Here is a 25,177-nt window from a genome sequence, read left to right as displayed (position 1 = left end):
TTTCATATTGTTTTTTTACTGTTTCTTTCGGTTTTTTGGATCGGATTTTTTTCTAAATGGTTTTCCCAATCCATTCATAGTCCGTTCTTGGTCTAGTTTTCTGTTTTGTCAATGAACATTCTTTGAATTGTACGTCCAGACTTGTCCTGCTATGTTTTTTTATTTCGTCGTCATTTTTGTTACGACCATATGACGTGACAGCCAATTTTTGTTCATTCGTTCATGCAATTTCAACTGAATTGCATGTGTGACGTCATTTTTCGCTCTTAGTGGAGCGAGTTTTTTGTTCATGCGCGTGATTAAATTTTTGGTCACACTTGACTTACCTCACTCTCAAAAATGACTTCCTCACTTTGAAATTGACTTTTATTTATTTAAATTCAAAGAGGTAAAGTCGAATGGGTGTGTGTCACTCTAAATGAAGGTTATTAGAGAGCAGCTAATAGAGGCAGCAATAACTTATACAGATTTTTAATCAAAATATAACAGATCAGCCTTCAATGAGAAGACGAATTTTTGGTCTGTCTTTTTTACTGTTTTTTTAGACTGCCGATCTACGAATCTATTGCGGCTATTTTCTGGCAATCTGCCAGCTATGTATAAAATTCCACTTTTTGCTCACGCTTCTTTTACATAAGTCACGACTTTCACGTTTGACTCCTGACTTATCTCACACACTGTTTCAAATGAATGGATTCTAATTCTTTTACGCATTGAATTACGCAATATAGTGAATACGGTCAATGTCAACAGAGCAAAATCAAAGCGAACGGGATAAACCGTTAAAGCCCGGTTTTTAAGTCATAGTACATTATGTTATTAGAGGCCATTAGAGCGATTGCTGCTGACATTAGCATTGAGATTAATGTTTTCCAGTTTAGAAGCTGAAATAAGGATGGTTTCACAGTATAACTGTAACTGCACACCGAATCAGAACACTTTTTGGAACTTGAGATAGAATTGACACAATTTCTTCCTAAGTTTCAAAAAAATCTTTTTCACCTATTGAATTACGCAATGTAGTGAATAATCCGGTCATTGTCAAAAGAGCAAAATCCAAAGAAACGACATAAACCGATTAATCATGGACATTATGCATTAGCTTATTAAATTTCATTAGAGCGATTGCTAATTGGCATTACTACTAAGCTTAGCAGCCTTCATTTTACAAGCTAAATTTAGTATATAAATTAAGAATCGAACTGAAACTGTACGCCAATTTAGATTTTTTAGACACAGATTCAAGTCCAGAAATGTTTTTTTTTCCTGTTTCCACCCCGATGCGTCGACAGTAGCTGTTTTTATTTTGGGGCAATGTGATGGCTATGTCTTAAGGTGTTTCTCATTATTGGACGGTGGTACGATATACATCGTTGTCCAAATTGTCAATTTTTCATTGAAATCATTCAATGAAAAATGACGTCGAGTTGGATAGAGTGTTTCTTGCTAAGATCATTCCATAAATTAATAATTGCTAAAAAGATTTTTAGCATTTCCGCTTGATCGGTGTTTTGGTCACTGTTGCAAGCTTGACTTTTGAATATGTAGGTAATTTTAAGGTAAATAAGTCCAAATTGATTACATGCATCACAAAATTGTGTAGAAAAATTGGTTCTCATCTTTTTTTCTGGGAACCTGCCAGTTATGTTAAGCTCCAACGACAATCGGAAGATTTTAGGGACAACTAGGCTTGAATAGAATTGCCACAGTCGGTAATACGGAACTTCCCTTTTCCCCTGGTAAGTTCAAACATATCTTTTTTCTGCGTTCTTTTAGTGGTGCTTAAATTAATAATGGTCAGTCGCGTTCTACTTATTAGGCCATTCAAACCATTAATCAGTGCAGATATCAAGTATTAGTATGTTTACACACTTATAAAGAAATGATCATGGGAGAAGCAAACAGTTCCAGTAATGATTTTCGTCAGGGCAAGATTGTGCTGTTTCGGTATGTGCCGGCAGTGGCACGCGCAGTAATGAATACGACAACTTCGATCGACCTAAAAATCATAACATTGATGTCTACGTATAAAGGCTCGAAAATAGTTCACTTTCCGAACCTTTATTTGTTCTTATAAACCAACACTATTACTTAGTTTGGCCGATATGGTACGCTTTTATTATTTTCTGGCACAGGGTAATAGTTGGAATCTCGGCTTCGAAACCATGAACGAGTGGAAATTGAAGAATTGTTCCAGGTGAATTGCTTACGTGGGCAAGTTGGATGCGGAAATTTGTGCAAGATCACCCGGAGTACAAACAGGACAGTGTAGTGACAGAGAAAATGACTTATGATCTCATGTGGAGATACACTCGTATAGTGACTGGTCAGTTAGAAGATGACTCTATTCTGTTCAAATTAAAGAATTCTTCACAGAGTGACGTCAGCAAGGCACAGACAGTCGCTCAGGACAGACTGGAGGGTTGTGAATGTAATGACGACTGATGATACATTTCACGACTGATAAACAGAGCGGTGACCGGACAATAGATCGAAAGGACAACAGATCGAAAACAGAAAAATTGGGACAATAGATCGAAAATTAATCTCTATTCTTATTGGTTGAAATTAAGCATTATTTGCGAGCTGCAATATAATTACCACATTATGGCCATGCCCCGCGAGACATGGTCATGCCTTAGCGGCCCGTGGGACTTGATATGAATCTATCACAACCGAACAAAATATCACAATAAAACGTATCGCTCAAATCTGATTGACCAATGCGCTACTCGAATAATTTAATTTTCGATCTAATTAATGTCCCAATTTTCGCTTTCGATCTGTTGTCTTTCGGTCTATTGTCCTAGCACCAAACAGAGCGCCGCTTATTTAATAGTACTCACTGCACAGGACAATGTTTGTAATGCATAACATTTCTCTAATTCAAGCAAGTGCTAACCCTGTTGATTATAATTCAGCGCTACCCTGTCTTGTTGAAAATAAATGCTCTAATTGGATGTGAAATTGAACTCTAACAGCAACGTCAATTTTCTGATTCCCTGAAACAGGTGTAATATAGTTTCTTTCAAATGAGATTGTAGCTGGTCTATTTATTTTGTGAATCTATCCATTCAAAGTATTTTGTTCAGAGCTTTAAATCTTATATTTCGATCAGATCGATGTATTCCATAACATGAAACTGTTTCATTCCCTGCAATGAAATAGTTTCCATAACCTAATCACCTGATTTGTTTGTCATCGTGAGAAAAGTTTCCTTTCCCTGGTAGTGTATATTTATTAATAATTGGTATCTCTCCTCTCTAATATTTTGTAAGTTTCGCTTAATGAACTAATTTGAAAAATATTGATGTAAGCGCCACTTGTCAGCAACGTGTCTACCAAAGCAAGGTTTGTTCCGATACCTTTGCCAGCTAAATGAAGAATGATGTCGGCTGAAATACGGCAGGAAACAGGAAATTAAAATTCGATTTTTAGTTACTCAATAGAAACATGATTTCTACATTGTGCTCTTTCTTGAGATAAGAGCTGTACACTTAAGAAATGAATCAAGTGAGAAAATGCTGTTATTGACAGTACGATGCTGTGAGGTTTTGGTTGTTAATAGTCGCCAGCCGGCAATTATACCACTCCTAATTATATTTATAGCTGTAGACTGAGCGGAGCTATATTGAGGTGCTCTTGGTTATTTACAATCTAAGAAATAGATTGTATTGGTGAGCTGTCTTTTTTTTTGTAAGATGTTTTTCACACATCTTTCCATTACTTTGATTTTTCAAAACGGGATAAACAGGTAACGCCCAGTGAGAATTAAGTTTCATAAGGGACCCATGGCTGACTTTAGCAGTCCGTCAACGGCTTAGAGTGGTGCAACCGATGGGAAGGCCTTACTGTAAGGTTAACAGCTCATTTTGAGCACAAAATTTTTTCACGTTTTTCGTTATTTTTCGAGTTTTTGTTTGATCAGTCTTAATTGGCGTTCGTCGAAGTTGATATAGGTCTTTTCTAACTCTTAATTACTTTTATGACCAAATTGTGAGCTATATGTTATCGTACTGCTAACATAAACGCGTAAAATCATACTAATTTTTGCCTTTTTTTCAAGTTTTTCGAAAAAACTTTAACGTTTTTAAGTTTTTTTCACCCCCTGGGGCCAGGGAACCTCCACTAGGGTTTGATATTGGCTTGCTACCTTTGCATATTTTTGGTGACAATGGAATGGTTTTCAGCATTTTAATATCACGAGTTTGAGCATTTTCTTTTTTAAAATTGAATTTTAAAATTTCTGAAAAGTGTTCCGAGGCCATCGATCATTATGGGCCAGTGAAACCTGATAAAGGCTTGAAATCGGGTGTCTGGGTAGTTTTGTGAGCCAATGGAATGGTTCTGAAGATACTACTACTATAACGAATTTTAAACATTTCAATAACGTTTGCAATTGTTTTCAAAACTTTTGAAAATTTTTGTCATTTTCTGAGTTTATCAATCTTCAAGGATCATTGAAACGTTTTTAGGCCTTCCAGATGAGTTACTGGTCAGATTAGAGTAAAAATGGTTTTGAAGATATTAATATTGCGAAATTAGAATTTTTTGCATTTTTCAATTTTTAGGTATTTGTCTTATTTCTCGCGTTTTTCTACCTTTAGTGGCCAATAAACCTCTTTCGGGGCTTATGCATGGGTTAATGGATATATTTTATTGGTTCAAATGTGGCCTTAAGGGAAAAAGCTTTCGCTTCACTTTTTCAGGGTCGCGTTTTGCGCGTTTGATTTCTTGCCCTATGCGTAACCTAAATTGTTCGCATGGAGAAATTACGTCTGTTGCTAAAACAAAATTTTAAGATAAGCGGCGATAAGGGCGCGATAGCCGAGTGATTACTGCTTTTGAGTCTTACGCCAGGTACTGTGGGTTCAAACCTCTCCGTTGTCAAAAGTTTTTGCATCAAAAAATGTTCATTGATACAGCCTCATTGAATTAAAGGTGGCCGCGATATTTTTTTTGCAAATCGTTTATCTATATTTTAGGACCCCACAAGTCTCTTTCGCGGCTATTCTGGCAGTCTGCCGGATATGTTTCAAAGAATTTGTATTGTATTAGGGATCTGTCTTTTTTTAAAAGATCTGTTGACTCATTTTCATGAGCTTTGAAGTCAAATTGGAGTAGTGATTGTTGTCACGCCGAAGGAGAAAGTGGATCGAATAAGGGAGTGGTTTGGCGGCGTGAATTTTTTCATTCGCAACGCAATGCTTGTAAAGCAATGCTCATAGCTAAATTAACCTAAAGTATTGCTCGTTGCTTTGAGTTTATCTGGGACAAGCCTCGGTCTGTTAAGCAACTACCAGAGAATGTAATATACAGTTTTTGTCAAATCTACAAATATATGACAGTCAGTAATACACATTTTTATAAGTTAACCCACAATGCTTGCAATCTTCTCCAGGGAAAGGAAACTTGAGCAATTCTAAGAATTTCGTCTATGTTATATTTACTACTGGGATAGCATTTGCGATGCAATTAGCACTTCTGAGCTCGAGTATCTTCACTTCTTCGTGGTCTCTAAAGTTAAATTAGTTGTAAGACATTTGGTCCTTTGCAGTTACCGTATCAAATGCTATCCTTAAAGTTTCCCCGAAAGGCTCGTGGAAGTTGAGCTACTCTGTGAAGTACATATATTGATGTTCCGTTGATAGCTTTAGCGAGTCATCTCTGATACAAGTTTGTATAAATTTCATAACTAGAATTTCTTCTACCCAGATCTAACACTTTAGTATTTTTTTGCATGTAGTTGGATTTAATTGAAATTCATCATATCAAAAACAACTTTTTTCCCATCTGTTTTCTAATTGAGAGCATCTCTACGCAGAGAAGCTTCGAATTATGATTGTTGAGAAATGCAGTTTATAACGAGTGTCTTGTGTCTATTTAAAATGCAGAAGGTTCTCTTCTGTAAAATTAAGTTGAATTGGTGGTTATTTAAAGTTTTAATGCTGTAGCAGTTCTAATTATTGTTTGAGACTGAAGACTACTGCAACTTAGATTTCACCCGGACAGTTAGATTTCTACCTGATGTTTGTATTGATCCTTTATCCTCACAGCTAGGAAGTGCACTTCTACGATTCCCACATACAATTTTACTATGTGTAGAAAGGTGGCTAATAGGCCAGTCAGTGAAAATGTCAGCTTTATTTGGAAAACTGTTTTTGACATTCTTTCAAATGGTTTTGATTGCATGTTGAGTATTAATGCGTTCAAAAGTGGCAGAAATTTTAAAAGCCGTCTCAACTTTGAGTTTTTACTATTGAGGAAGTGGCGAGAACTTGCTACCTTTAATGCCTCGCATTAATACGTACAACTATTAAGAGTGTTGCTTCTGTTGTGCGCTAATCAAATATTGCTCACTATTTTTTTCACGAGCAAAAAATTTCATTTTCTGGTAGCTTGAACTAATCATTTTTTTCACATTTGGGGAAAGGTGTTGGCTATACCTTTAGTTTCGCAAATTTTTATAGCTTAGCAGTTATCAACGATTTAATTCGTCGCGTCTAGCAAAAACTATTTTGAAAGAGTCGCGATAAAACCATTTTCTAAAAAATAATAGATCATTGACATTTTTTAACCTTGTACAAAATCATTCAACCGTTCTTGATCCATCCAGCAACGTTTCTTATTGTGTTGTGCTTTCTCCGGATGTGGCAGAAAGAAAAGATTTGGTTTTTAATTTCCATAATAGGGTACATTTACTGTTTGCGGTCAAAATAATTGCAACAATTTGTAACTGTTCTAGTAAACAACTGATTGCTAAATCATTAAGTTTTATTTCCTTTTGAAGCCTTAAAGGAATAGCAGAGCATACGATTGGCGTTCTCATGTTTTTTTTCTGAAAAAAATCAATTGTTTTTGGTGCTGTCTTTTGAGATCTGTGCACACATTTCATTGATTGGTAAATCAAATTAGAAGAGTGATTTTCTTTACACCGAAATGGGAGTTTAAAAAGTTAGCAGTTTTGTGGGGTGAAATGTGTTTGTTCTGTTTTTAAGTTGGTGAAAGTGGTGTTTCAACAAAATTCGCTTGCTTGATTGTGATTTTTGGTTCACGTGCGGCAAGTTGACTTCTGGTTTTACTGTTTTTTTTTTCGATTTTATTTTAGGTTTTATCTACATGCTTTTCCGAATCAATTACTATTCCTTTTTAGTTCTTTTTTAGTAATTAAAAAGTCTTTGAATTGCAATTCAGGAATTGCTTGCTGTTTTCTTTACAATTCAACGGATTTCAATTGTTGGCTCACTGTCTTTTTATCAGATCTTTTCATATATTTTCAGAATTTTGAGTCAAATTGAAGTGATGATTTTTGACTTTCTGTTCAAGCCGAAACTGAAAATGCAGCGCAACGCGAATTGTTTTATGGCCTGAAATAGTCTTAATCTAATTTTTAAAAAGAGGTGAGAAAAAGGTGAAAAAATTACTTCCTCGCTAGTGGATTTTTTGTGACTGTATTTTTTTTGTGACTGTATTTTTTTAATTTTAAACTTGATTTTTTCTTAACGGGGTCTCCAGTATATTCTTATTATCATCTAGGTCTTTTTTGGCTAGTTAAATAAAATTTGTAGTGCAGGACTTTCCCTGCAAGTTCTTTATTTCGTCAAGAATTTTGATACTAGCAAATGACATCACGATCACCTGAAATCTGCTCTTTGTTCATTCGTTCATGCAATTTTGATTGAAATTTGTGTGTGTGTCATCCTTTTTTTTAATAGTACGAGTGTTTTTTGTTCTTTTGTGTGATTAATTTTTCAGTCACACGTGACTTACCTCACTCAAAAATGATTTTCCTCACTATTAAAAATGATTTTTATTCAATGAGATGTGGTCGACATAATGTGTGCCTCTCTAATTAAAGGTTATTTGAGAGCGGCTTATAGTAGAAGCAATCAGTTAAACAGATTCCTAATAAACATATAACATCTCAGTTCTACAAAGCTATTGCGGCTATATTTGGTAACCTGACAGCTAAGTTAGTAACATCATCCTTGTTTCCTGACAGAACACACTGATAACACAACTAAAGAAATGTAAGAACTCCAAATGAAATAGGCAACAACTGATTGTTCTCGAGTGTTGGGGATAAATAAATACTGATAATTTAGATGAGACATTTAATTAAAATTATTTTTTTTGCCCAAGTTGGAAATTAATTTGTATTCATCCGTTTGTTGTGAATGCAATAAATAGATGATGCTCTTAATATAATGGCCATTTACAGATTGTGATCATAAAAAGCACTGGAAGATTTTACTACACTTCTGTTACAGTCCCTAAAACAACTGAATTACACTTCTTTAAGGAGGAAAATTTTTCCGGATAAATTTTGCAATTGGATTAGTCATTTTTCAAATGAATTAGGATTTTTGATAGAAAACGAAACGCCAGCCTGATTATCCTGTAATTTTTTTACATGTTTTTGACTTGTACTATTTCTCCGCTTCGGATAGTGATGGAATTTAATTTTTATTTGTCGTACGGAGTGCATTTTTAGATTCCCTTATTTTCAGGGCGCGAACAATGCATGGCTTAATCATTCCATGTACAAATGCTATCACGCTCATTTTTACGGCTGTTTTCTGCTAGCCATGATGATGTTGCCTTGTAAGACATTATACACAATACCACTTAGCAGTGATAGAGCCCTGGAGATCTCAGAACTAAATACCTTACACAAAATTTTAGATATCTTAGTTTTAGAAAATTGCTCGAAAAGATTGGGTTTGTGTACAACCCAGACTTAGTGAAGTTGTACTTTTAATTGCACTACTTTTGACGATAGAAGAAATATTGTTTTTATGAAAACGGGAATCTTGGTAGAAGCTCATTGGCCATCTTTGTTGGAAAACTAAGTTTCATATGGAGGTTAATATAGCAATGCTATTTAAGTGGGCTCAGATTTTTAAGTGCTGTTTAGTTTCATTAAAATTGAGATGGAGTTTTTATTAGCGAACTTGGATTTGCTCAAGGAATTATAAAATTTTTATGTAATTTAGAACATAACCTAAGCTAATAAGCCTTCTCAATTAAGTTGTTCATGCATGCGCATCTGTCTTATTGGTTACATCAAGCAGCTGCTCTGTTAATTTTATTCAAACCGTAGAGAAAATGTAGAGAAACAATTTTCTGCTCTATTTTTGGGCGTCATTTTCCAATGTGGTTGTTGTTCAATTGTTTACGATTGTTACGCTTTGGGTTGTTTTCCTACCATACGTTTTTTGCACCTAATTTTTTTTTACTAATTTTAAAGTCACCGTTAATTATCCTAAATTGAATTTGAGTTTTTCGAACCTTTGCTGAGTAGGGATCGGAACTTTAACCATCATTGCTTGCGTCAGTTTTTTTAATAATGCTTGCGCATTAATGTAGTTTAAGCATGTGAAATTAAAATCAATTAAGAGGCCACTATTAATCGGCGCCGAGTCAGTCTTCGATCAGTACTGTATCAGTGTGAGCTGTGATCTTTTAGACTTTTAGACAAGTCACTTTTTAGACTTGGCACGTCTTGAAACAAGCCTTAGATCTTGGCAAATGTTGGCCAAGAGAGGTATAGAAAACGTCAAATAATATCGGGAAAGCGTTAAAAAGGTTGGGAAAACGTCAAAAAACAGTCGTGAAAAACACATTTTTCAAGTGCTCATGGGGGGGGGGGGTTGATTCTGACACTGCATGATTGACTCGAGCTTTTTGTAGCCACAATCTTTAACTTGTGCCCTCAAAATAGCGAATTTCCTGTTCTTTGGGATAGTGGGTTGCTGCGTCTTTCTACTTTTTTTGAAATTATGTGAGGCGAATGTGCAACTATGTTAAATAACGTGGATTCAGCTTCAGAAACAGTCAAAATATCCAAGAAAAAAACGCGATTCGGCAGTAAGTTGGCCGAAAAAGGAATGCTAAATCCAATTCAGGGTCCCCATATTGCTTCTACAAACTCGCTTTTACCAAGAGAAAATGGAAAAATGACCGACTAAGAACCCCCGGGAAATCGTGGTAAAATTATGGCCAAATCATGGCTTGTTCAGAATTTTTTCTGGGCATTTGCTTTAAAGACTTGAAAAGTGTACTTTTTCTTTAATTGGTACGTGGTTCTCTAAATGTGGCAAAAGCAGTGAAACGTAACTGAATTTGCGTACTTTAGTAAAAGTATTTCTTTCAATCGATACTGTACCCAATAATTTCAGATGTAGCTATGACGTCATCAGGTGCTTCCTCCTCATTTGGAGGAGGAATGGGTCCAGGGGGAGATTCTCATTTTGACTTCACAATTGAGGATGTCCGAAAACAGCTGAACATCTTAGGATACACTTCAGTTCCCGACTCAAAACTGTCAGAATTTGCAGAAGGTTAAATTGTAATCCTTTTTCACATTAGGTGGCCAATTTCTGAAAAATCGAGTATATCGACTCGATTGTGTCACGTAATTTCACAACCCATGTTTTAATGTTTGGGTTGTAAGCGTGTGTGAAAACTAGGTACACCAAACAAATTTAGTTCAAGTTTGTTTCAAGTTTGATCTGTGTCCTGACAGGTCAATAGAAATTCAACTATCCAGTACAACTTAAACAATTGCAGGGCTGAGAAACATAAATTATCATTGATTATATTCCACGAGGGGAAGGTTGAGGTGGCAGTTTTTTTAGGCCCTGGAGCCCTAATGGGCCCTAAAGACAATCCCGGAAAATTTATTTCGGATTTTTTTTCCGTTATGCACCCCCCCCCCCCCTTTACGCTACAGAGCACGTGTCATTACAGTAAATCATTGTAAAAATATTGCCCGAGTTTCTGAGAGGTTGCAAGTAATATGGGGGTACAAACGGAAAAACTCCATTTACATAATAATTTACTATGTAGTTACACGTCCTCTGTAACAGAGCTGCAAACAGAAAAGGTTCCAAACTTTTTCATTTCTTGAAATCTGTTAGAATCAACTTTATCATCTAATTGACAAAATTATTGAACTTCAAATCATTCTCACAAAGTTGCTAAAGAAAACAAATTTTAAAATTATAGCAGATAACTTGGCTGAAAACGTACTTGTCTATTAATTTGTTCGTCCAACTACAGTTTTTCCATGAATTGTATTTATTAATCTGCTTCTCTGTCGATTGTTTTCAATATTCTTCGTAATTTTTCTTGATCAATTTTTCTTGATCAAAAATTAGACCACATTTAAATTTTTCAGTAAGCCGAATTTGATCAATTAAGTTTTTGTAACTATAGAAGTAAATGAAACATTCTGTGATGTATTATCTCATCAATCAAATTCGGCAGTAATACAATTTTTTGCTGCACTTGTTTTCCGAATGCGCCGAGTTAAAAAAATTGTTTCAATGCAATGAGAAACAAGTACAATGAAACAAGAAATTCATTATCAGTCTGCTGAACAAACTGCTCACTGAACGGATCAAAATAAAGTTTATTATACAAATTCATGATGGAAGATTTTTCTTGTGAAAATTTTTACCATTAACTATAACATCTGATAGGAAAACCATAAAACTTCCAATTCGGCATCTGAAACTATTTTTCCTTCGTTACTCATCCCCAAAGCTATTAATTGAAAAATGTTTCAAAGCGTTCAATTCATTTCATTGTTATATTTGTTATTTAATGTATAATCTATTCATTTTTATTTCAGAACTTACAATTTTTGTGTTTTGATAACATTTCGGATGAATCAACTGCTAAACAAACTAAAAATATTCAATTTAAAAGGTAATTTTTCCAGCGACTAAGAAATATGTTTTATTTTTGAACTAATATTTCTTTGGGATTCTATATTATCGAGTTGGTTCAAGATTTCAGACATCAGATTTTTATGACAGCAAGAGAATTAAGAAGTATATCTCAAGTCAAACGTTCAACTGGAAAATATCTTTATCAAAACTTTCTTTCAGGTCTTTGATGTCAGTTAATTTCGTGTAATTGCTCTTGATGGAATTTGATATTTCTAAAAAAATGAATGCTCCAATGAGAAAACTTAGGTCAAACTAGAAGAGAGAAATTATCCGAAAATATTCTTGTTATTTAAGGCGTGGTCCGAGCTCGGTATGTTTGAATCGTATTTGTGAAACGTCCTCCCATCACCGCAAAAATTGTCTTAATGTATAAAAAATAATGTTTTTTTTCGAATAGTGTTTTGTATAATTTGAATTAGAGTGAAGAATATAAGACTATCCATCAAATTTCACAAGAACCATTATAAATTATGTTTATACAAATGTCAATTATCGAGGGGTATAATCTAACTGGGGGGGGGGGGGGGGGGAGAGTTCCATAATGTGATATTTATTGTCAAGTGCAAAAAGATGAAATGGACCCAGAAAATCAAGTCTGGAGTCTGAGGGTCTGATAGATTTAATCTAGGTTACGCGACTCTGATGACGCCACTGCGCAAATCGGGCTTTAATTTCGAAGTGGCAGTATGTAAAAATATTCCACGTGCGTCGGGGGGTACAAATAATATGCACCTATTGAGGTGGGGGGGGGGGGGGGAGCAAACGGAATAAATCCTCGATTTCACTGTAGACAATACAATATACGCAGTCTTTTTTCAGTTGTTGGTGTAAATGCTAAAAATTAAATGCTTTAAGTGGACATGTACCAACTCGTATATAGATACTGCTTTTTTCTAATTCTGATTTAAAGTCACTACACATTATATTTTGATTGCTATTTATCATATCAATTTTGATTATAACTCTGATTGTTGCACTTTCTATCTTTCGCTTCTGATGCTTTAATTTTTGACTACTGTCAGGATTTATGAAGTTGACCGACTACCCTTTTAGGGGAGGGGCTTTCTTTTAATTGACCTCTTTAAAAAATGTACAAACTGAAAGTTTAAATGTCTTTTATCGGCACCTTTTCGTTCCAGACCTGCGAAAATTGATCGAGTACGACCAAAGAAAGAGCAAGTCAGCTGATGTTTCACAAGACCACAACCAATCAACAACCTCAAGTAAGGCATCATTGCTTATCATACAAATCGGTGAATTTGTTGCCCTCGACGTAATTTCAGCAATGCTAGTAATTTAAACATATCTGTAACAGGTCGTTAAAATTGTGTACAGAGAAATGTTGACTTACCCCTGATTTATAATTCAAATGGTTTATGTATAATGTCTAATTTAAAAGATGTTGATGTCTCTGGTTTGTTTAATAATCTTCTTGATATTTTCTTTGCATTATTACTTACTTATATAACGAACCAAAGAAATTTACGCCTTTTTCTTTCATTTTTAGAAAGGTATGAAGTATATTTTTTTAAATATTGATTTAAAAATGAAGACTGAATTTCATTGTGAATAATTAACTATTCCGTGCTTAAAACGCAGCTCAAAGTTGTTTGGGTTCTATTTGCCCCCCCCCCCCAACGGCCCAAGTGACTTTTATGCCCTCAAATTATAACCTATGGGTTGTTAAATAGCGCGTTACTATGAAGTAAAAGTTACATGCCCACGAGCTGGGGGGGGGGGGGGGGGAGAGGACTCAAACAGAAGAGATGCGTTTTTTGTTTTATGTGAATTGTTTAGGCAAAACGTTATCGGATGACTCTTCAACAACTCTGAATAATAGTCAGCTGAGCGCAAACCCGGACGTTAAGGGGTTCAGAAGCAAGAACTCAAACATTGACAAGGCTCTCGAGTCCCATGTAATGACTACCGCGGAAAGGTTGAATGACATCACCCCGTTGAGAGAATTGAATCAGCAACTTCAGAATAGTAGCCAATCAAAAGACAGAATGAGAGGAGCACCTGTAATTGGAAGTGTGCCTAATGGAGTTGGGGGAAGGCGTATGAAAAGAGTTACAGCTTCGTCCAGGTAAAAAAAAATGCTCTTAAGGTGTTGGCTTACTCTCTAGTCGCGGATGCTGGTGAACAGATTATAATCATTACTCGATTGAAGCAATGTTCAAAACAATTAACCAGATATATGGATTGATTTGTGAACAGCTCGGAAATATAGGTCATGTGACTCTGATGAAGTCACTGAGAAAGTCTGGCATTAATCGAGAACCACGAATCGGTTCGAGATATTTTCCAGGGTTTTGAAGTGACTTTATCAGTCACGTAACCATTTTGAAACACACGTTGTGTAAGTTCAGTCAGAAACATTACTCGCAAAAGTGAGTAATTGCTCTTGAACGAAGTTCATAGCATTTATTAATAGCCGCACAGCGATAGCTGGGGCTATTATTGGCATTCTCTTGGTTTTTTTTATTTCGTCGTCATGATTTTTGTTACGACCATATGAGGTCACAGCCACTTTTTGTTCATTCGTTCATGCAATTTCAACTGAATTGCATGCGTGACGTCATTTTTCGCTCTAGCGAGTTTTTTTTTGTTCATGCGAGTGATTAAATTTTTGGTCACACTTGACTTGCCTCACTCTCAAAAATGACTTCCTGACTTTGAAATTGACTTTTATTTACTTTAATTCAAAGAGATAAGGTCAAATGGGTGCGTGTCACTCTAAATGAAGGTTATTAGAGAGCAGCTAATAGAGACAGCAATAACTTCTACAGATTTTTAATCAAAATATAACAGATCAGCCTTCAATGAGAAGACAAATTTTTTTGGTCTTTTTTACTGTTTTTTTTAGACTGCCCATCTACAAATCTATTGCGGCTATTTTCTGGCAATCTGCCAGCTATGTTTGTAAACGTGTTGTTCTTTTTATGCAATATTTGTGCTTGACCATTTTGCGCTTTTCTTCTAGAACCTTCTTTGACTTCTCAAGTGACTTTTTCACGCTTTCTTTCTTCGTTGCTGAGTGATCTCTAATGCTCACTCCGAAGTAAAGCTTGTTGCTAAAATAAAATCGACTGCAGCATTGAAAGAAGAATGGCCTGATAGCCGAATGGGAAGTGCTTCTGGTCATGGAGCGGAAGGTGAGTGGTTCGAATCCCGGCGTCGTGAACTGTTTTTGCACGCTTAAAGAAAAATTTATGTAGGCTACAGCTCCTGAATTAAATTGCCTCGCCTGTCGTTCAAGAGCATTCTTCCGATATTAGTTGGTTTACGTTTACAATTCAATTTTTGATAGCGAAAAGAATGTAAGTTTCAGAAATCTATACCCCATCCACTTAGTGATTATAGTTACACCCGGATACTGTAATTGCACTCTCATGTCAGCAGGCTGATCACTATTTTGGAGTTTAGGCAGTGGATGATTTGTACGAACTGAATAAATAGATCCTATTTTGTATACGAAAAACGGGAAAATCAATTTTGCAGACAATCAGCTTTTCTTGATGAAACTCTTTTGAGATCTTTTCTGCTCGCGCCCCCAGGACGTTATGCTCCCCCAGTTACAGAGCACGTGTCATTTCATGGTAAATGTTTAGGTAAATATTTGGCACGTGCAATTTTTTTACATAGTGATTTACAATGTAATAGCACATCCTCTGTAACTGGGGGAGCAAAACTTACGTACGGGGGGGGGGGGGCACGAACGGAAAAACTCCCATTTTATTTGTATTGGATTTTATCCAAAAGAAAAGGGTTAATTTCCCTCAAGGATGGCAGAGGAGGATACAACACTGGCAAAAACGACTTGTGAATTACTTCTATTGTTGGAAAACCCCTGGAGAAGATTGAATTGTATACTGAATTCTATGAAAATTCGATCGACATATGGTCATTTAGTGGGGCTGTATTTAACAACGGTACATTCAGTTTCAGTTGAAAATCACGCTCTTACATGTTTAAGTATTTTAATGTCTCACATTGTATAAAGAGAGATATCGCTTTCTAATATCTGGCATTGTTAAGATCTGGCGTTCTAAAACTTACACGTGCGTGTTTCAAAGGGGGCCCCAACAGGTAGAACAACTCCGAGCTTCTGTGCTTAGCTAATCGATATTAAATGAGAATACTTGATTTTTTAATAGCCGCAAAGCGATAGCTGAGGCTATTATTGGCCTTCTCTTGATTTTTTTTATTTAGTCATGATTTTTGTTACGGCCATTTGACGTCACAGCCACTTTTTGTTCTTTCGTTCATGAGATTTCCACTGAATTGCATGTGTGACGTCATTTTTTGTTCACGCGCGTGATTAAATTTTTGGTCGCACTTGACTTGCCTCACTCTCAAAAATGACTTCCTGACTTTGAAATTGACTTTTATTTACTTTAATTCAAAGAGATAAGGTCAAATGGGTGTGTTTCACTCTAAGTGAAGGTTATTTGAGATCAGCTAATAGAGGCAGCAATAACTTATACAGATTTTTATTTGAAAATATAACAGATCAGCCTTCAATGAGAAGACAAATTTTTTTGGTCTTTTTTACTGTTTTTTTAGACTGCCGATCTACAAATCTATTGCGGCTATTTTCTGGCAATCTGCCAGCTATGTTTGTAAACGTGTTGTTCTTTTTATGCAAAATTTGTGCTTGACCATTTTGCGCTTTTCTAGAACCTTCTTTGACTTCTCAAGTGACTTTTTCACGCTTTCGTTCTTCGTTGCTGAGTGATCTCTAATGCTCACTCCGAAGTAAAGCTTGTTGCTAAAATAAACTCGACTGCAGCATTGAAAGAAGAATGGCCTGATAGCCGAATGGGCAGTGCTTCTGGTCATGGAGCGGAAGGTGAGTGGTTCGAATTCCGGCGTCGTGAACTGTTTTTGCACGCTTAAAGAAAAATTTATGTAGGCTACAGCTCCTGAATTAAATTGCCTCGCCTGTCGTTCAAGAGCATTCTTCCGATATTAGTGGGTTTATGTTTACAATTCAATTTTTGATAGCGAAAAGAATGTAAGTTTCAGAAATCTATACCCCATCCACTTAGTGATTGTAGTTACACCCGGATACTGTAATTGCACTCTCATGTCAGCAGGCTGATCACTATTTTGGAGTTTAGGCAGTGGATGATTTGTACGAACTGAATAGATCCTATTTTGCATACGAAAAACGGGAAAATCAATTGTTTGCAGACAATCAGCTTTTCTTGATGAAACTCTTTTGAGATCTTTTCTGTTCGAGCCCCCAGGACGTTATGCTCCCCCAGTTACAGAGCACGTGTCATTTCATGGTAAATGTTTAGGTAAATATTTGGCACGTGCAATTTTTTTACATAGTGATTTACAATGTAATAGCACATGCTCTGTAACGGGGGGAGCAAAACTTACGTACGGGGGGGCACGAACTACTATGGTTGGAAAACCCCTGTAGAAGATTGAATTGTATACTGAATTCTATGAAAATTCGATCGACATATGGTCATTTAGTGGGGCTGTATTTAACAACGGTACATTCAGTTTCAATTGAAATTCACGCTCTTACATGTTTAAGTATTTCAATGTCTCACATTGTATAAAGAGAGATATCGCTTTCTAAAATCTGGCATTGTTAAGATCTGGCGTTCTAAAACTTACACGTGCGTGTTTCAAATGGGGCCCCAACAAGTAGAAAAACTCCGAGCTTCTGTGCTCAGCTAATCGATATTAAATGAGAATACTTGATTTTTTAACAGCCGCAAAGCGATAGCTGAGGCTATTATTGGCCTTCTCTTGATTTTAAAATTCAAAGAACTTGAATTGTATTGAGCCGCTGTCTTTATTTAAATCTGTTCACATTTTCATCATTTTCGAAGTCAAGTTCAATTGAAGTGATGATTTTGATCACGTTGAAAAAGGAAGTGGAGCAAAGGAAGTAGAGTTTTGTGACGTAATTTTTTTGTCTCTAATTTCAAAATAGATTGAGGAAACTGTGTTTGAACAAAGACTCGCCATTGGTTTTTGTTCACATATGGCGTTTTTTCTGTTTTTTCGATTTTTATCTTTTTAATAGACGCGAAGCGATAGCTGAGGCTATTGTTGGGCTTCTCTTGGTTTTTTTTATTTCGTCACAATTTTTGTTACGACCATATGACGTCACAATCACTTCAAATCTGTTTTTTTTTCATTCGATCATGCAATATTAACTGCGTGAGGTCATTTTTCACTCGAAGTGGAGCGAGTTTTTTTCATTCGATTGATTAAATTTTTGCTCACACGTGACTTACCTCACTCCCAAAAATGACTTCTCACTCTAAAATTGACTTTTTGTTTACTTTATTTCAAAGAGATAGGGTCAAGTGAGTTTATATCATTCTAATTGAAGGTTATTTAAGAGCAGCTAATAGAAACAGCAATAAGTTATAAAGATTCCTAATCAAAATTTCAAAATCTCCTTAATGAAAAGACTAATTTTTTTAGTCTGTCTTTAAATCTTTCAGACTGCAGATCTACAAAGCTATTGTGGCTATTTTCTGGCAATCTGCCAGCTGTTTTTAATATTGTGTTTAGTCAATGAAAATTCTTTGATTTGTGTCAGGACTTGTCCCGTTATAATATTCGTCGAGATTTTTGCTACGACCATATGACATAACAAGCACATCAAATCTGCCTTTTCTTCATTCTTTCATACAATATTTAATGAATTGTGTATTTGACGTCATTTTTCACTCTTAGTGGAGCGAGTTTTCATGTTAATTTGCGTTCATTAAAGTTTCTGGCCAGACTTGACTTAACCTCATTCTCTAAAATGACTTCCTCAATCTCAAATTGACGTCTTTACTTTAATTCAAAGCGATAATGTCAATTGAGGTTTAATAACCAGTATAATTGAAGTTTTTCATGAGCAGCAGTTTTTCCAATAGAAGCAGCAGCAAGTTATACAGATTCTTAGTCCAGATATAACTTTAGTCAGAATTACGTCTCAGAATTTAATGAAAAGAATGAATTACTTTCGTCTGTTGTTTAGACTTCCGATCTACAAAGCTATTGCGGGTATTTTCTGGTAAACTACCAGCTTTGGTTTTCGACTTTGTTTTAAGTTGATGAAAAGTAGTACTTCTTTCTTTTTATGATAAGTATAATTTTTATGTTTATATCACCTTCGACTAAATGCTGTTGTGAAGTCGGAATGTTGTTACTGATATCTGATTCTTCGAAGGCATTTGAAAATGTCAGAAGAGCAAAATCAAAACAAACGGGATAAACATATAAAGCCTGGTCATTAATTCATAGTGCATTATGTTATCAAGGTTCATTAAAGATGTTTCTAGCTGACATTACTATCGTGCTTAATAGCGCTGAGTTTAGAAGCTGACTTAAGTTTTTTTTTTAGAATCTAACCGAGTGTGCAGAATTTGCACACCAAATAAGATCACTTTGACACTTAGAAATTTTGAACCCATTAACTAAACTGGAATTACATAGGAATCAATTTCATCTAGTTTCATTATTAAATTGTGGTAGAAAATTGTGTTATTCGGTGTCTGAACTTTTGACTTTGTAATTTTTATACCGCTAACTTCCAGTATTTGCTGAAAGGAGAAAAAGTGCACCCAAATGCTCAGTTGCTAAGAATGTATTGCTGTGTTCAGAATGGACGGCGCCCAGAATGCTCTCATTTTTTTAAAACTTAAAACCACAATAGTGACGCTATTAACAATTCTCAGTCATTAGGTAGACAATGATAGTAGTTGGAAAATTTTTAAGGTTGTATTTTGATTTGTTAAAATCTCAAACGTGTAAATTAAAATTGCAACAAGGTTAAAGTTACATCTTGCAATTATATGAATAAAAAATAACATATTTCCTTTGAATAACTAAATAATATTTAAGGTTCAATTTCGTTTTTCGTGAATTATTTGAATAAAATGAACTTTTAAAGCCTTCAATTTTTTGTTCATTGGAACTCGTGCGTCTCTTTTTTGAATCACTTCTCAAACTTTTCGATTTTTCCGTTTTTAAAACTCTTGATTGAAAGTTTATTCCATTTACGAACAAAATTTATTGAATTGTGACGCCATTTTGATTTACATTTTGCTGTGAGAGAAAAGTCATATGCACGCTTATTTACATTATTTTCAATGTTTCCGAATATTTTGTCAAGTTTTTGTCGTCATGTGTGTTTGTTTGTTGGGTAATATCGAAAAATAAAAACTATATTGATACAAGGCGGCTCGTTAATGTGCGTTCGCACATGATGTTCCGACCCGCGCTCATCTACAGTTTTGACTTAACTGTCTTTTGACTTAAATTTTTGACAATGAGATAAACAAAAATAGATGTTTGAGTTTAAAAAAATTGTTACACAACCAAACTAATAATTGAATTAAGTATTGCCATGCCTCATTACAACAAGATCTGCCATTAAAAAAACTACGAGAAAAAACAACAACAACAAAAAGGAAAAACAAATTGCACGGCAAAAACTCAATATCTAAAATTTAAAGCACCTAGTATCAACGTCAAATTACAATCAGACAAAACCCTAACTACACAAATTTAATTTTTCCTAACTACGCTGGAAATAGTATTTATTTTAATAAGACTAGGTAACAAGTCGACAAACAGAGGAAATAATGAGGCGATAATCAAAAATCAATTAACAATTTTTTAAACCAAGTTATTTCAAAAGTCTTAAAAAACATTAGCTTTTAACGAAATAACTCTTGATAAATTTACTAAAAAGTCATAATGAAACCAGTAGGACCTGACTTTGCTTAGACTAAGCCATCGGAATGGACTAAAGAAGCAGAAACACTAAAAAATTACGATCAGCAGTGTACAAACATTCCGAAAACACAAAGTTTTTTTTTATCAAAACGCATTTTGTCCAACAAACAAAACATCCTTTATTTCAGAATATCAGTGAACATGTTAATTTTGAAAAAAAACAAGGAATTGTATGGGAGCTCTCAATGATGAGAAAAAGTCACAAGTTGACGAAAAGAACCACAAAAACTGAAAAAAAGACAAATCCTTTAAAATCTTAAATATTTATAATATCATAGACTTCAAAACTATTCGCTATAAACTAACTGCTTCGGGTAACATAATTTATCCGATCTTTAATTACAAGCTGATGAGAATGTTCAACACTTTACGGCTACCTAAAGATTAAAAAACACAGGCAAGAGAGCAAATTCAAAAAAAAATTGAGCGAGAAAATTGTCGAAGCTATTAAAAATGAATTTTTCAGTGAAAATTTTTCTACTTTCAAATAATTTTTTAACAGCAATGGGATACTTCTTTTTAACAATTTGACTCCAAAAAATCAACAAACATGAACAAAACATTAAAACCACGAAATTTTTGAAAAAACACGTAGTATCAACGCAATTAAAATCAATAGCTTTCAACGGAACCTAATAATGACGCTATGTTTAGTCATGAGGAGACAAAAAAGATATTTGTCATTGATAAGTCATCAGAAGGACATTACAAAAAAAATTGACTATGAAAACCAACAAAAACAGGCAAAATCCGAAAATTAAGTTGAAAAGTGCGAGAAGAAAGTGTCGAAGACGTTCAAAGCATAAACTTTTCTCTGAAACTTTTATGTATGATCCCTCTAACGTCTTCTCTAAGCCAATGCAACAATCAGAAAAGGGATAATGTGTTGAAATTCCAAAAGGAACCAAAATTATGAGAAAAAATATCTTAAAACTAAAAGAAAATTCGTGCATCGAAATCATAACACCAATAGTAAGCAGATAAAACCGCTAAATAGATTAGTTTTAGTTGACTTAGAAAATAAAGGGGTTTGGTCATTCCTGACACTGACTTACAGTTCACGAAAATAAATTTAGGACTGGTTAATGTTAAAAAAATTTCCCGAGAAATCATTAAAATGAAAGTCTTAACAGACATTAAATTCAATAGCTTTGAACGAAAATTAATAAATACGCTCAGTTCTGCCTCAATTGGAGGACAAGGATATTTGTCGTGCATAGGTAATCAATAAGACATCACAATAAGTCTTATGGCTATGGAAGCAACAACAAATACAGGCAAAAACCAAAATTTCAATAGAAAAGTGCGAGAAGAAAGTGTCGAAGCCATTTAAACCATAAGCTTTCCTCTGAAAAAATCAACCATGATCCACCGTCATCGCTAACCCAATGAAAGGTACCAGTATCAGGATATTGTGAAAATAGTTCAAGAGGAAACAATTATATAGAATATCCATTTTTTTTAAATTGTGAACTCTTGTGGCATTGAAGCCATATAACTGTTAGTTAGAAGATGGAACCACTAATCAGGTTAATTTTTGCTTCTGTAGAAAAGTAGGAGGTCCTTTCACTACTGAGATTGACTTACAGCTCACGAAAATGAGTTTAGGATCGGTTAATTTTAAAAAAATTTCTCGAAATATTTTTTTTAAAGTCCTAACAGCCATTAAAATCAATAGCTTTGAACAGAAGTCCATTACTGAGACTGACTTACAGTTCAGGAAAAGAAGTTTAGGATCGGTTAATGTTAAAAAAATTCTCGAAAATCCTTCTTAAAGTCTTGACAGCCGTTAGTTGTCCACTCAAAGCTCTAGGTAGGATCAGTTATTGCTCCTTACGAAACTTATTGCACTTATAGTCAAAGAGTTTATGCAATAGGACTCCCAAAAATTTAGTAAAACCTCAAAAAGGAAATGAAAAATTCATTTAAAATTACGAAAACTATGAGTCGAAGCCAAAAAAATACACGAGCGATTCCCTGAAAACAAATTTTTTGTTCATTGGGCTTCATTAGACTGTAAATCAGGTTTGTCATTAACGGAACCTCGATATGAGAAGTGACTAGTCTCTAAGTGACTAAAGAAAACAAAAAACATTTAAAATTTCTAAAAAAAAAGAGCTCTAAAAAATAATTTGCCTTTTTTTTGATAGTTAACTTCCCTATGAGACCATAACTAGACTTTTAATCGCCTTTCGTCTATTAGGGACTCTTAATTGATAGATTTTGTGGCTTGAAATCAAATTTTGAATTAATATTTTTATTTAAAAAGATCTTATTTTGAAGAAAAGTTACACTAAATGTGACCAAAATCATGCTAATTATCTTGTTTTCGCTTAAAACTTAAATCCTCGATAACTCCTCGAAAAACACGAATTTCAAAAAAATCTTTTTAATTTTGAATTCTACGCTGGACGAGCTTTTTAATGATACCACTCACATTTTTCTACGATGAATATATCGATCGGCCAAAATTGACTGAACAAAAAAAAACCCATTTGAGTATATAGTTCCTCCCCCCCCCCCCCCCCACAAGTGGGGTCGGAACAAATATTGATTGCTTTCCAGGAAGTCATCGAGCTCACACACCGGGGAGGAGAGTTATTTAGACATGTCCTCGTCGGTAGATTGTGGTGGTAGTGATCAAAGTGACCTTGAACAGTGGAAGTTGTACCAGAGGGGTCTGTCTGCAGTAAGTGAGTGCAAGCGTCCAAATCAGTACTACAAGCCTCCTTCTTCTGCTAGGCCCGACCTGGTATGGCTGAGTTTCAAAACCACTTTTTAATTTAGCCAGAGTAATAATATTGTGCTTCTGTTGCTGCTCATTAACTTTGTTGAGGATAAATGTTGCTGTCTATTTTTTTTAAACTTAATACTGCTATTCATTTATTTGGGGAGAAGTGATAGTATATGATTTTGATCTCTCGAAAAAATGGCTCGTGCAACCAATGACTCATTTTAATCGAGAACAGAATCTCCAATTGAAGGTCATTATGGTACTATCTGATTGCTAAAATTTTCATTCTTTATTCAATGCAAGAAGTAAGTTTCCGGGTTAAAAATGTGAGAACTGCTTCTCAATTTTGAAAATTTTTCTAGCAGCAGTAATTTCGTGCGCTAATTATCAAACTTTCCATCTGAATTTAAAGGAAGGAAAATATATCTGTTGCTTACCGTAAAGTCGCAACGCGAAATTGATACGCCATCCAATCACTCAAAACGGAGGTGGAACATGATAAAAAGCCAATTCAATCCCAGTTGAATATTTGTTAAAAAAGCGCTACGTAACCTGAGCAAACTTTTCTGAAAGTTTTAAAAGTGAGTGAAAAAGTGAGTAGACGTAAGGCATTACCTTTTTCAGAATCGAAAAGTAGAATTGGACTTATTGTGCAGCAAATGGGCTTCTATTTTCACATTTTTTCTGGCCTATTCTGTTCAGATTATTTTGCGACGGCTTTGGATTTCATAAGCTTTTATTGCTAATTTTACTACCTGAGTTTTGCTGAATCAGATATTTGATGCTAAGATTATCGAATAGGTTGTTTGACCTATGGTTTGGGAAGTTAGAACAAACATGGGATACAATTTTATATTTCAGTACCCTCAACGACCCTCTCACGATGAGAACGGGGCATACAATATGCACTTGCCTCGCTCTTTTATTCGATCAGTACCCGCATCCTCTGCACACCCTTCCTCAGCATCATCAATTAAGTCCTCAACCAGAGCTAGAAGCTCTGATCATCGACATAGTCAGTCAGGCCACCCAACTAATGCAGGCGGGGAGCGAAAGAGTGATCCTGTTTCGAAGTACACTGCGTACAATGAGGCCTGGAAAGAGAAAAAGGCCCCGGGAGAGCAGAACAGAAACCAGCTCAGGTGGAAAATCAGGGTAAGTATTGTCACGTGTATGAACAAATTGTTAGATAATAAGAGGTGAGGTTCTTACATTAGATTTCAATTCGAATTTTCGGTCCAATACAGCTCGACGTCGGGATCTATGCTTACAATTCTCTTTGCATAAGAATTTCCCTTCTGTTTCTGACGCCATTGCTGTAAATGGTCTCCAGTTACAGTTTAGGCGTAGGCATGAGATACCCTCAAAGCTTCAAGCAATTTTACCGCGGAGAAAGGAAAACTTTCCTTAAATTCAATTGTCAAAAATTGTCGCGAACGCAGTATCAGTGTTTCTGGACTTGTATGCTAATGGATATCTGTTTCAGGAACAAATGGCAGTATCGGAGGAAGTCAGAAAAAAGGTAGATACTATTTTATTTTACTGAAAAGCTTACTTTCCCATTATACCCCCCCACCACCACCACCATTATAGTATAGATTCGGAACTTGGGAGGCTATAATGCGAGAGACATATTTGCTCACTAGTTAATCTAGATGGTCTTTTTTGCATAGAGAAATAATCGGCCGCCGACAAATGTGAACCAGTATGTGGTGCCAACGGACAAGAAAAGACAGGATCTGAGATGGGAGGTCAGGTGCAATCTGGCAGCCCACAAGCCAGGGTCCAGAAACACCCAGTACTATTAGACTATTACCCACAGAGTAGTGCTCATTTCATACTATAACTGAAACGGTGCTAGGAAAATTGGCCGACAGGGCGTTTAGCTGACAAGTAAAAAATGAGAAATTTAGCCGACAGTTTTATCATAATTGAT

At 35.3% G+C, this 25,177-nt stretch overlaps 2 protein-coding genes across 2 annotated transcripts in view; both read left to right on the top strand.

Annotated features, from left to right (window-relative positions):
• Window positions 1–2,555, top strand: part of LOC142334746 (glutamate--cysteine ligase catalytic subunit-like) — a 44,528-nt gene extending 41,973 nt beyond the window's left edge. Inside the window, exon 15 of the mRNA XM_075383011.1 lies at window positions 2,198–2,555. Coding sequence (XP_075239126.1) covers window positions 2,198–2,445 — 248 coding nt within the window. The 3' untranslated portion in view covers window positions 2,446–2,555. The remainder of the gene's footprint in view (window positions 1–2,197) is intronic.
• On the top strand, window positions 1,103–25,177 carry LOC142334747 (uncharacterized). Its single transcript, XM_075383012.1, has 8 exons — window positions 1,103–1,112; window positions 10,180–10,343; window positions 12,878–12,961; window positions 13,536–13,824; window positions 23,073–23,259; window positions 24,103–24,396; window positions 24,728–24,763; window positions 24,915–25,177. Exons 2-8 carry the CDS (start codon window positions 10,190–10,192, stop codon window positions 25,047–25,049), a joined length of 1,179 nt encoding a protein of 392 aa, XP_075239127.1. The 5' UTR covers window positions 1,103–1,112; window positions 10,180–10,189; the 3' UTR covers window positions 25,050–25,177.

Source organism: Convolutriloba macropyga, chromosome 2 (assembly GCF_964194025.1).
Source record: "Convolutriloba macropyga chromosome 2, txConMacr16.3, whole genome shotgun sequence".
In the NCBI taxonomy this organism is placed as follows: domain Eukaryota; kingdom Metazoa; phylum Xenacoelomorpha; order Acoela; family Convolutidae; genus Convolutriloba; species Convolutriloba macropyga.
The sequence above is the reverse complement of the archived record's forward strand: the minus strand, read 5'-3'. Positions and strand labels throughout refer to the sequence as shown.

Excerpts from the sequence above, each read along its gene's own strand:
- LOC142334747 (XM_075383012.1), top strand. The coding sequence starts at position 10,190 with ATGACGTCATCAGGTGCTTCCTCCTCATTTGGAGGAGGAATGGGTCCA. Across the intron at positions 13,825-23,072 it reads AGAGTTACAGCTTCGTCCAG|GAAGTCATCGAGCTCACACA; the intron begins GTAAAAAAAAAT and ends ATTGCTTTCCAG. Across the intron at positions 23,260-24,102 it reads CTTCTGCTAGGCCCGACCTG|TACCCTCAACGACCCTCTCA; the intron begins GTATGGCTGAGT and ends TTTATATTTCAG.